This window comes from Delphinapterus leucas, chromosome 13, assembly GCF_059928025.1.
Source record: "Delphinapterus leucas isolate spDelLeu-1000000601 "Yukka" chromosome 13, BTC_Dleu_Yukka2, whole genome shotgun sequence".
NCBI classification, from domain to species: Eukaryota; Metazoa; Chordata; class Mammalia; order Artiodactyla; family Monodontidae; genus Delphinapterus; species Delphinapterus leucas.
In genome coordinates this window covers 83205083-83217491 of record NC_143141.1, presented here as the reverse complement: position 1 = coordinate 83217491, position 12409 = coordinate 83205083, and the positions used below count along the sequence as shown (strand labels likewise).

Genomic DNA, 12409 nt, shown 5'->3' with positions numbered 1-12409 from the left:
TGTAGTGTTTAATTCAATACACCTCAATCTGTCTGCAATGTCAGCTATCTTGTTCAAAGTGATTTCTCACTGACTTTAGTCACTTTTTTAGTGTACTCATGACCACGCGTTTACGTATTTTATTTATCCCATATACCACAGTTAAGTCATTATATTAATTTTTTGGAAATTATTTCTGTAAATACAGTATGCCCATGATTTTCACATCAGGATAATAAGGAAGTATTACAAAATATTTGCTACAGAAAAAATACAATGGGTCTGAGAATTGAGATCCACTCTTTTGGATTAATTTATCTGCCTTTCAGTCATTAAGATTTGTGTAATTGTCCATTTTTATATGGACTCTATAAGAAATACTATGCAGAGACCTGTATTTTGTCTGGCTCTGCTACTATGTGTCCCTGAGCAAGCTGTTCACTTTCTTTTCTGTGGACCTTAGTTTGTCTATCTATAACATAGAGAATTAGGCTGGATCCCCTCCAGAGATTCTTTTCATTCTGGTATCTTAGAATTCTAAACATTTTCAAATGTCCTTAGCCATCTTCAAAAACCTGAAAAGTCAATTATAAATATTCTTGGCCATCCTCTGAAAAGTTTGATCTATAATATTCCCATCAGCTACAGCAAATAATTTGTCAATTCTATGAATACTAAAAATAGAAATTAGATTAAGCAGAAATTCAAGAAGGCTATCAAATGCAGACACAGGGCTGTGCCAGATACATTAGGCAGAAATTTAAACAAGGGGGTTTATTCCTTCCTGCAATACAGCTGTTCATCAGACTTTCTGAAATCACCCTTCCTGACAAATGAAAAACTGATTGTAGGACAGGAAGCCCAAAGCCAAAACTGCAAGTAGAATGAAAAAGACACCCACTGGCTGGACCCTGAATGAGATTTCAGACAAGATAGGGCGTGTTCAGGGTGGTATAGCCGTAGACCTGAATGAGATTTCAAAGGCCATTCTGCCATTCTTTGCTCCGAATTGCCAACTTCTGTTCTCTAGGATGAAGACAACTTTTGCTTACATTTGCAGAGAACTCAATTGGAAGAATTTTTAATGTTCTCTCCTGTATATTTTATTTTTTATCACTGACTCCAGTGTAAGAACTCACCCCCTGAAAAAACCAAAGTACAGAAAAGGTAGGTAGCACGTCCAGAGTCACCAGGTCTATTAGCAGAGGTCTATTAGTCCAGATTCCTATTTAGATCTCCGAAGCTACAATACAACCCTCATCTCTCTCTTCTACACCCCCCTCTGATGAAGCTGTTACACATCTCAGTAAAGGCACATGGGAACTGAGGGAAATTAGGCTTGGACTTCAGGAAAGTGTTAGAAACAGACCCTCAAACAGGGTTCCTGGAAAGCAAAATAACAATCCACTGCATTCATGCAATGTAACAGGGGACTAATCAAGCATTTCTATGTTGATACAATCTTTCGACTTAAAATGGTATTAAGCCTATTAAGCATGTATATAACATCTGGATCAGTATGTACGTATTTTGTAGCTTACATTTTAAAGAAAGGTTTTGAACAGCTTTTGTTATATGTATTTGCTCTTTAGGAATCAAAAAAAAAAAACCCACAAACGCTTCTGAAGCGAAGAATAAATGAATGAAATAAAAAATTTTCATTTCATCCCTTGCAAACTATTAATATATACAGGATCCCTGGCACTGCTGTCAGCAGCCAAAACATGCACTGAATGCTAAGGATCTGACACAGCACTGCCGGCCTCACCTGCAGAGCATAATGCTCTATTTCCTCCGCTCTGCTCTGATACCAGTCCATAACCTTCTCTACTGTAAGCTGGGATGTCCTGTACCTCAGCAACTCAGGCTGTGCAGCGTACAAGAACTCACTTTCATCTGGGAGACTCGGCTCAATCACCATTCTGCAAAGCACAAAAAGTACAATTAATAACTGATTGAAATGCTAGGGGAAATTACAATTTTGTGAAAGGGAGACAGAGACAGAGATGTGGAGAGAGCAGTTACTGAGACTGCAGTATGTATGTACATATGTGTGGGTGGGTGTGTTTATGTGTGTTTTCCTATATATATCTGTGCACTTACAAGATAAATGGGAAATTTGGGGGATGCTTAATTTAGTTTCCTATTAGTTTTCACAATTAAAAAAAATCAGAATAGATAATAAATCAAAAAAACTATGCCACAAATCAATCAAATAAGTATTAAATAAAATCAGAATCACCCAGGGTAGCTTTAAAATGCACATGGCTGGGTAACTGCCACAGGTCTACTAAGTCACAATGACCTGTGATGCCAGCCAGGCCTAGTTTAGTAAAAGCACCCCCAGGTGATTCTGATCCAAATATAAATTAAGCAGTCCTGTTTTCCACATTCATAAAAATAAGAGGAAATATACCTTATTTATGTTGATAATATAACTTCAGTAGGTATCAGCAGCATAGTAATGCACTGAAATTTGCAAAATAAGGAATTACTCTATACTACGTGCCATCAAGAGTGAAAAAGAAACAACATCAAGAGGAAGATACCCGGGGAAAACATCACAGGGATCACAAATTATGAGGAGTTCTTACGAGGACAATCCTGGCCAATTGCCTTCAATGGTTAAGAACTAAAAAAATAAATCAATAAGTAAAAAATAAATAAAATATCCCTTACGGATATTCATTCATCTAAAGTAAGTCAGTAAATGACAAGTGGTATAATTATTACTATTACAAGGCAATGGGCTTCAGAGTCAGAACTGAGGTGCAATTCCTTCACTGAAAGCTGTGAAACCTTGCATAAATTAGTTAAAACTCATCAAAGATTCATTTTACTCATATCAAAAATGGGAATAATACCATGCAAGAATATTCAAAATAATATAGATAAAGTACGCAGAGAACGCTGTCTGGCCCGGAGCAGATACTTAATTTTTACTTACAGGTATTATTTCCATTGGAATTACTAGCACTTATAATATATGACCAGACCCAAAGCTGACAAATATTTGGGTGTTTAATCAACATGACTTAGACAACCTACTGTGCTTACAACTGGTAGTCCTTTACTTAACTAGACTCACAACCGTCATTAACATTCTGACCACAGTGATTCTTCCCCATCACTGCCACATAAAAGTCACATCCCTTCCCCTGAAATCTTCCCATTTCAGGGAAAAAATACCCATAAGCAACTTTGAGTTCCTTTGATACTTTTTTCAGTCCTTATCTATTTCCCTCAGCACTGTTTCACAGAATTTAACCATTTTCTCCTTCTAGAAACATGCTTGTCTTTCGTTCCAGCATGTCATACTGTCGTGCCATACTGTCCAGCTATACAGGTCCCATCTTTCTGGCTGCTCCTTTTCAGTCTTCTTTGCTAGAATATCCTCCTCCAGCTGACCATTAAGTACTAGCTCTTCCAAATTCTCCAGCTCTCCTGTCTTCTCACTATACTCTCTCTAGGTCTCCCCTTCAATGCTACAATATAAATTGACCACCATATTTTTACGCCTAACCCAGACTTCACCTGAAAGCTCCAAAATCGTCCTTCTATATGCTCTTAGATGTTTCTCAGGCATTTCAAACGCAACAACATCAAAACCGAATTCACGGGCTTCCCTGGTGGTGCAGTGGTTGAGAGTCCGCCTGCCAATGCAGGGGGAATACGGGTTCGTGCCCCGGTCCGGGAAGATCCCACATGCCGCGGAGCGGCTGGGCCCGTGAGCCATGGCCGCTGAGCCCGCGCGTCCAGAGCCTGTGCTCCACAACGGGAGAGGCCACAACAGTGAGCGGCCCGTGTACCGCAAAAAAAAAAAAAAAAAAAAAAACCGAATTCACGATATCGCGAGGTAATACGTTCTTTTATAAAACAGAAACATGATTATATCATCCCCATGCCTCCTTTTATAGCTTGTCATCTGCCTTAAAATATTCTAGCCTCACCTTGATTCCAATGTCACTTTTGTCCTGTATACTTCAACAATCCAGGTCTTATTTTCAGCCCTTAAAGGGGACCTCACCTTGAGCCTTTCAAATGGTCTTCCCTCTGCTTAGAACACTCCCTCCCCTCATTTGCCAAACTCACCCTCTGCTAAGCTAAATCCTATTCATCCTTCAAGTCTCAGATTTCATACCACTTCCCAGGGAAAACCTCCTTGACCTCCACCAAGTTTAGGTCTCCCTATTACGTGCTCCCAGTGGCCCCTGCACTTCTCTTTCAAAACACACATCACACTGGTAATTTAGAGCAGCAGCACCTTTCCTGCGAGGTTATATACTTCATGAGTACAGAGGCTGCATGTTTTTCTTCCTCCAGTATTCTTGAATCTAGCAGAGGACAGAATTAATTACAGTAGACCCTTGAACAACATGGGTTTGAACACTGTGGGTTCACTCACATACAGGTTTTTTTTAAAAGTAAATACCGTAGTACTACGCCATCTGTGGGTGGCTGAATCCACGGATGGGGAACCATGGCTATGGAGGGAGGGCCGATTATAAATGACAGGCAAACCTTTGAGTTCACAGAGGGTCGGCACCCCAACCCCTGCGCTGTTCAAGGGTCAACTGTAAATGAAAAGGCCACGAGATATCCTATAACCACCCTTGTAGATACAGAGAGTCTGCTGGTTGCCAGACATAGGGGTACAGGGTGGAAGTAATCGTCGGGGGAGGTGGGGGAGGCAATAAAATCAATGGATTAAAAAAAGAAATGTCCTGGGAAAGCTTGTATCATCTTCAAAAGCATCTTTTCTTCTGTCAAACGTTTCCTAGCTTTTCATTTTTATAGTTTTAGGAGTTCCAGCGCAGCAAGTTTTGCTTACAACTTAGCTTGCTGTGCTTGGTCTGAGAAGAAATGCCCTTACTCCTTTCATCTCCTTGTTAGCATCATAAAAAGGCACAGGCTAAGGAGAACTGGGAAGCATCAGGTGAAGGAACAGGGCTACTCTGTCAAAAGCACCATCTTAAACTGAGAGAACTGTGGGCAACGGTATCACACACCTTCCCTCCGCCATATCCACTGGCATCAACCTCCCACCTTTTCCAACTTATATCCATCCTCTATCTCTCATTACAACTGGCAACTGCAGACTTCTAGTTAAATAGGGCTGATACATACCATGCATTAAGCTCCACTTTTTCCTGAAACTCTACTGAAATGACAGTAGAAGATTTTTAAAGGGGCGAGGGGGTCACATAAACACTCAAGGAGGAACAGAGTATATGGAGTAAAAAGAAACTAAACCATTATCTTGCACTGAAGCAAGTCCACAGATAATGGCCAGAACTAAAAAATTCAAGGGGTAGCTAAACAATTATGTTACTCAGAGATTGGAGTAAATATCAGAACAATCCTTTAAAAGAAGTGAAAGTAGTTACTCCTGGAGAGCAGGATATAAGGAAGGGGAACAAAGGAGTATGGGTTTTGGTTGTTGCTTTTTTTTTTAAACAAGATTTGCAGAAACTTTTAAACCTTTAATCTATTTGCAACTATATACAACTTTAATAAAAATTTTCAAAAAATATTTTTTAAAGGCAAATAATAGCAAAAACACAGGAGGACATTCAATTGCTGTTACAATAAAAGCCATCAGAGAGAAAAAGGTAACTAAGAGTTACATATTCTATTGACTCAGATATCAAAAGTGAAAGATACACAATGAAGGGAAACTGCCAACATTAGTGCTAACATGAAGAAAGCTTCCAAATTTCACTTGCAGGAAAGCTTCCAAACTCATTCTATGAGGCCACCATCATCCTGATACAAAAACCAGACAAAGATACCACTAAAAAAGAAAATTACAGGCCAATAACGCTGCTGAACTTAGATGCAAAAATCCTCAACAAAATACTAGCAATTCAAATCCAACAATACATTAAAAGGATCATACACCATGATCAAGTGGGATTTATCCCAGGGATGCAAGGATTCTTCAATACCTGCAAATCAATCAGCCTAATGCACCACATCAACAAATTGAAGCATAAAAACCATATGATCATCTCAATAGATGCAGAAAAGATTTCTGACAAAATTCAACAACCATTTATAATAAAAACTCTCCAGAAAGTGGGCACAGAGGGAACCTACCTCAACATAATAAAGGCCATATACGACAAACCTACAGCTAGCATCATACTCAATGGTGAAAAGCTGTAAGCATTTCCTCTAAGATCAGGAACAAGACAAGGATGCCCACAATCACTACTTTTATTCAACACAGTTTTGGAAGTCCTAGCTATGACAATGAGAGGAAAAAAGAAATAAAAGGAATCCAAATTGGAAAAGAAGAAGTTAAACTGTCACTGTTTGCAGATGACATGATACTATACATAGAGAATCCTAAAGATGCCACCAGAAAACTACTAGAGCTCATCAATGAATCTGGTAAAGTTGCTGGCTATAAAATTAATGCACAGAAGTCTCTTGCATTCCTATACACTAACAATGAAAAATCAGAAAGAGTAATTAAGGAAACACTCCCATTTACCACTGCCAACAAAAAGAATAAAATACCTAGGAATAAACCTACCTAAGGAGACAAAAGACCTGTACTCTGAAAACTATAAGACGCTAATGAAAGAAATCGAAGAAAACACAAACAGATGGAAAGATATACCATGTTCTTGGATTGGAAGAATAAATATTGTCAAAATGACTATACTACCCAAGGCAATCTACAGATTCACTGCAATTTCTATCAAATTACCAATGGCATTTTTCACAGAACTAGAACAAAAAAATCTTAAAATGTGTATGGAGACACAAAATACTCCAAATAGCCAAAGCAATCTTGAGAAAGAAAAATGGAGCTGGAGGAATCAGGCTCCCGGACTTCAGACTATACTACAAAGCTATAGTCATCAAAATAGTATGGTACTGGCACAAAAACAGAACTATAGATCACTGGAACATGACAGAAAGCCCAGAAATAAACCTGGGCACCTGTGGTCAATTAATCTACAACAGAGGAGGCAAGACTATACAATGGTGGGCAGTCTCTTCAACAAACGGCGCTGGGAAAACTGGACGGCTACATGTAAAAAAATGAAATTAGATCATTCTTTAACACCATACACAAAAATAAGCTCAAAAGTGGATTAAAGACCTAAATGTGAGACCAGACACTATAAAACTCCCAGAGGAAAACATAGGCAGAACACTCTCTGCCATAAATCGTAGCAATACAATACCTTTTCTGATCTGTCTCCCAGAGTAATGGAAATAAAAACAAAAATAAACAAATGGGACCTAATTAAACTCAAAACCTTTTGCACAGCAAAGGAAACCATAAACAAAATGAAAAGACAACACACAGGTTGGGAGGAAATATTTGCAAATGATGTGACCGAGAACAGATTAGTCTCCAAAATCTACAAACAGCTCATGTGGCTAAATCTCATCAAAACAAACTACCCAATCAAAAAATGGACAGAAGATCTAAATAGACATTTTTCCAAGGAAGACATAGAGATGGCCAAGAGGCACAAGAAAAGATGTTCAACATCGCTAGCGAGTAGAGAAATGCAAATCAAAACTACAATGATATATCACCTCACACCAGTCAAAATGGCTATCATCAAAAATCCACAAACAGTAAATGATGAAGAGGGTGTTGAGAGAAGGGAACCCTCCTACACCGTTGGTGAGAGTGTAAATTGGTACAGCCACTATGGAGAACAGTATGGAGGTTCCTTAAAACACTAGAAACAGAGCTATCATATGACCCTGCAATCCCATTCCTGGGCATATATCTGGAGAAAAACATGGTCCAAAAGGATACATGCACCCCAATGTTCACTGCAGCACTGTTTACAATAGCCAAACCATGGAAGTAACCTAAATGTCCATCGACAGAGGAATGGATAAAGAAGATGTGGTACATATATACAATGGAATATTACTCAGCCATAAAAAAAGAATGAAATAATGCCATTTGCAGCAACATGGATGGACCTAGAGATTGTCATACTGAGTGAAGTAAGTCAGACAGAGAAAGAGAAATATCGTATGATATCACTTATATGTGGAATCTAAAAAGAAATGATACAAATGAACATATTTACATAACAGAAACAGACTCACAGACTTAGAGAATGAACTTACGGTTACGGGGTGGGGAGGAAGGGTGGAGGAAGGGATAGTTAAGGAGTTTGGGATTGACATGTACACACTACTATATTTAAAAAGGATAACCAACAAGGACCTACTGTATAGCACAGGGAACTCTGTTCAATGTTATGTGGCAGCCTGGCTGGGAGGGGAGTCTGGGGGAGAACGGATACATGTATATGTATGGCTGAGTTGCTTTGCTGTGCACCTGAAACTATCACAACATTGTTAATCGGCTCAACTCCAATATAAAATAAAAAGTTAAAAAAATTTTTCACTTGCAATGACCGTACTACTGGTTAGGGCTTTTATTTAACATTTATCAGACAGATAGTTCATACACACAGTTTTTAAAAAATCCAAAGGCATAAGATGATTCATATCAAATGTAAAACGAGCAGGGAGTATTCACCAGACTTTGAGGAGTGCGGGATAAAGGGGTTCCAATGCTCCTCATCAGGAATTTCAGCCCCACACCTCATCTCCCACCCCCTTCTGTGCGACCTGATGCCTCCATGTTCTTTCCATGGCTAAGTCGTATAAAAGTGAAAATTAAAACTGAATCAAGAACAAAATTGCACACATATCATAAAAACAACTACGAAAAATATACCTGTATATGTCAAAGAGTAAAAAGGAATACCCCAAAATGAAAAGAGTTGTTCTACAAGGACCACTTGTAGAATAATTCCTTTGGAGCATTTAACATTTTTCCATTAAAAGAATTTTTAACATACCTTGAGTAAAGTCAAGTTTTTAAAAAAACTTCACTCAAACTCTCAAGCAGGGCCACCATCAAATAAATGACCATCCACCAACACCACCTGCACAGGGCCTTCTATTCATCCAACCCACAAAGAAATGAAGAGCTTTCACGCTGGTTCTTCCTTACCTGCACTCCAACTCCTCACACCAATCTTTATATCGGTGTTTATGTTCATGCCAAGGAATGATCATCAAGGAGTCACCGTCATAACTTAAAATTAAAAAAAAAAAAGCGTAAGTATTTAAAATACACATTACCTCAATGGCTGGCAACACAAGGAACATGACGCAAAAGTATCCCTATAACCTTAAACCTACAAGATTCCTGTTTATGGTATGATAAGTGGTACATGATACATATCATATACAATATGTAAATTAAAAATACCAAATTGCTGATTTCTCTTTGATCATAAAATGGTTCAAAAGAAAAGAAAAATTCAAAACAAAAAATTTGGCATGGGTATGTTTTCATTCACACATTCTAAAATACTTATCAAAAGTCCATATTTTATGTTCTTAATGCTAACATAAATGGTCCCTTGCCCTCAAAAAGCTTATAATCTAACTTGCTGTGATCACAGAAATGTTCTCTAACTGTGCTATCCAATACAGTAACCACTAAGCTACATGTACCTATATTAACCACTTGAAATGTGACACTGATACGAAGAAAGAAACCTTTAATATTATTTCATTTTAATTAGTTTTATTTAAAATTTAAATAGCCACATGTGGCTGGTGGCTCCTATATTGGACAGCCTCGACCTAGAGGACAGGTAATAGCCACAGTGAAGAAATAACTCTGCAGGTAAAAAAATATCACTAACAAATGACAGAAGGAGAGTCTAAGAGGAAAAGACAAGTCCTCACTGGATGGAATTAAGAATAAATTAAAAAGGAAGAGTCAGGTAAAGACAGTAGAGTAACACAGCAGAGCAATGTGCTACGCACCAGGAGACAAGGGAAACATAAATGCATCCACCTGTTAACCATCTACGCAGTCTTTCGCACATGACTTTCTAAAGTGAAGCACTTCAAACATTACCTCTAAAGTACCTTTTAGTCCTAATATTCCCTAAATCCATGAAAACAATGGAAATATCCTGAATTAAGAATGAAGACAAAAATTCTAAAAACAAATTTCAATTGCTTTGTTTTTACAGTTCAATAAAACATCTTATCTCATATTTGAGAATCAACAGTAGCACTTCCGAAAATTTATCATAGCCCCAAAGAAAGGACTGCACTTTTGTACATTATGAGGTTATGTTTTGCAATTTCTTATCTTACTAAGTTATGAAACATGCCTTGCACAAAAAATACTTCATAAGCGTTTAGAAATTATGTGACTAAAGAGATTAGTCTTCACGTAAAAGGGAACAGGAGACCACCGGGCGGGGCGAGTTACAAGGAAAAGAGAAGCTAAAAAGATCTGGAAATGAGCAGGGCTAATTCATCTACCAACAGCATCCCCTTTAAAGTCATTACCATTGGTGCAAAGTATCCGAATTCAAAGTTCCCCATTAGATATTCACAATAAGAAATGTATTACATCATATTTTTAAAACACAGTATTTTACCTGCTTTTTAGCTAGCATGTAATGTCCTAGCAAACTATGTACCAGAGATACATTTTTGAAGGCCTGTGAGTTCACAGGTTAAACTGCAGAGTCATGCAGACGATTACAGTGTTCACTATGGGTGCCCCTGTCACACTACTTCATTTGTCACCAAGTAAAAACTATTTTATTTTCTTCCACATCAGTAACTCATATTTTACCACAGATCACTGAAAAGTAGAAAATATAACATTTGGATACAATGATGATAATAATGCTCACTCTTCCAACATGAAAATAAATTGTACCAATGGACTGAGGAACAAGGAAAAAAAAATAACACACCAAACTATTCCTGCCTTTTCTAATTAAAGCAGACACGGTTCCACAAGCTATACAAAATGTTTTCCAAAAAATTAAGAAAAATGTTATCTCAAGTTGAGATTTGTATCTTCTATACCAAGTACGTATTAGATACAAGGATCATTACTAAAATGATTAGTAATGGTGTGAGTCTCTCAGCAAAATAACATTTATTTGGTATTTGAAGACCAGAAAATTGTAAAACTTTGTCAAGCTTCAGTAAACAGAAATGGGTAAGAAAACATGCCTATTTTTATCAAAACACACATTAAAGACAAGTTCTGCTCTGAGGCTCACTCCAAAAAGTAGGCCTAATAGAGTCCCAAGTTAATGATGCATTTTTGCTGCATTTTCAAGGCACAGCACAACTAAACGTTTCAACATGTTTCTAAATGTGCTGATCACCACTGATTTAATGATAAGAATACTAGTAGTAATATAAAAGGAACGATCAGCAATAGCATAGTCTTTAATATTTATTGACCTCTCGCTACGGACCAGACAGGATGAAATGCTTGTAATATATAATACCTAATTTAGTCCTACCTAACGTAGGTGATATTATCTTCCTCCTATTATAATGAGAACACTGAGGCCCGGGCTAACTTGCCCCTCCTCATAAAGTCAATAAATGACAGAGCTAAGGATTCAAATACAGCTCAACAGTTAGAATCCGAAGCTTACCCTTCTGGCTAGTAGATGGCCACCAGGTTAGACAGAGGTACCAGTCAGATTGTGCACAGCAGGTAGAGGGCAATATGAACCTTCCCAAATCTTAATTCAGACGACCCAATAAGGACCTTTTACATGCATATCTGAAGGACACATTTAAACTGAGATATAAAACCAATCTCGACACCATTAGATCACTAGTACTAGTCTCATGAACCTAAATTCTACCAAATATGGCTACATCATCAAAACTTACATAAAAAATTAATTTACATTTGGTAGTGTATATATGTCCATGCCACTCTCTCACTTTTTTCCAGCTTACCCTTCCCCCTCCCCGTGTCCTCAAGTCCATTCTCTAGTAGGTCTGCATCTTTATTCCCATCCCATCTTCATGAAAATTTTTTCTTTTTTAGATTCCATATACATGTGTTAGCATACAGCATTTGTTTTTTCTCTTTCTGACTTACTTCACTCTGTATGACAGATTCTAGGTCCACCCACCTCACTACAAATAACTCAATTTCGTTTCTTTTTATGGCTGAGTAATATCCCATTGTATATATGTGCCACATCTTCTTTATCCATTCATCTGTCGATGGACACTTAGGTTGCTTCCATCTCCTGGCTATTGTAAATAGTGCTGCAGTGAACATTGTGGTACATGACTCTTTTTGAATTATGGTTTTCTCAGGGTATACGCCCAGTAGCGGGATTGCTGGGTCGTATGGTAGTTCTATTTCTAGTTTTTTTAAGGAACCTCCATACTGTTCTCCATAGTGGCTGTATCAATTTACATTCCCACCAATAGTGCAAGAGGGTTCCCTTTTCTCTACACCCTCTCCAGCATTTATTGTTTGTAGATTTTTTAATGATGGCCATTCTGACTGGTGTGGGGTGATATCTCATTGCCGTTTTGACTTGCACTTCTCTAATGATTAATGACG

The 12409-nt window shown here is 37.9% G+C and overlaps 1 protein-coding gene across 5 annotated transcripts in view; it reads right to left on the bottom strand.

Moving 5' to 3' along the window:
• The window catches only part of NBAS (NBAS subunit of NRZ tethering complex), a 343094-nt gene that overhangs the window by 209797 nt on the left and 120888 nt on the right, over positions 1 to 12409 (bottom strand). For all 5 annotated transcript variants that reach the window (XM_089923423.1, XM_089923419.1, XM_089923421.1 and 2 more), the window contains 2 exons: positions 8993 to 9076; positions 1748 to 1901 (listed from right to left, as the gene is read on the bottom strand). In XM_089923423.1, coding sequence (XP_089779549.1) covers positions 1748 to 1901; positions 8993 to 9076 — 238 coding nt within the window. The remainder of the gene's footprint in view (positions 1 to 1747; positions 1902 to 8992; positions 9077 to 12409) is intronic.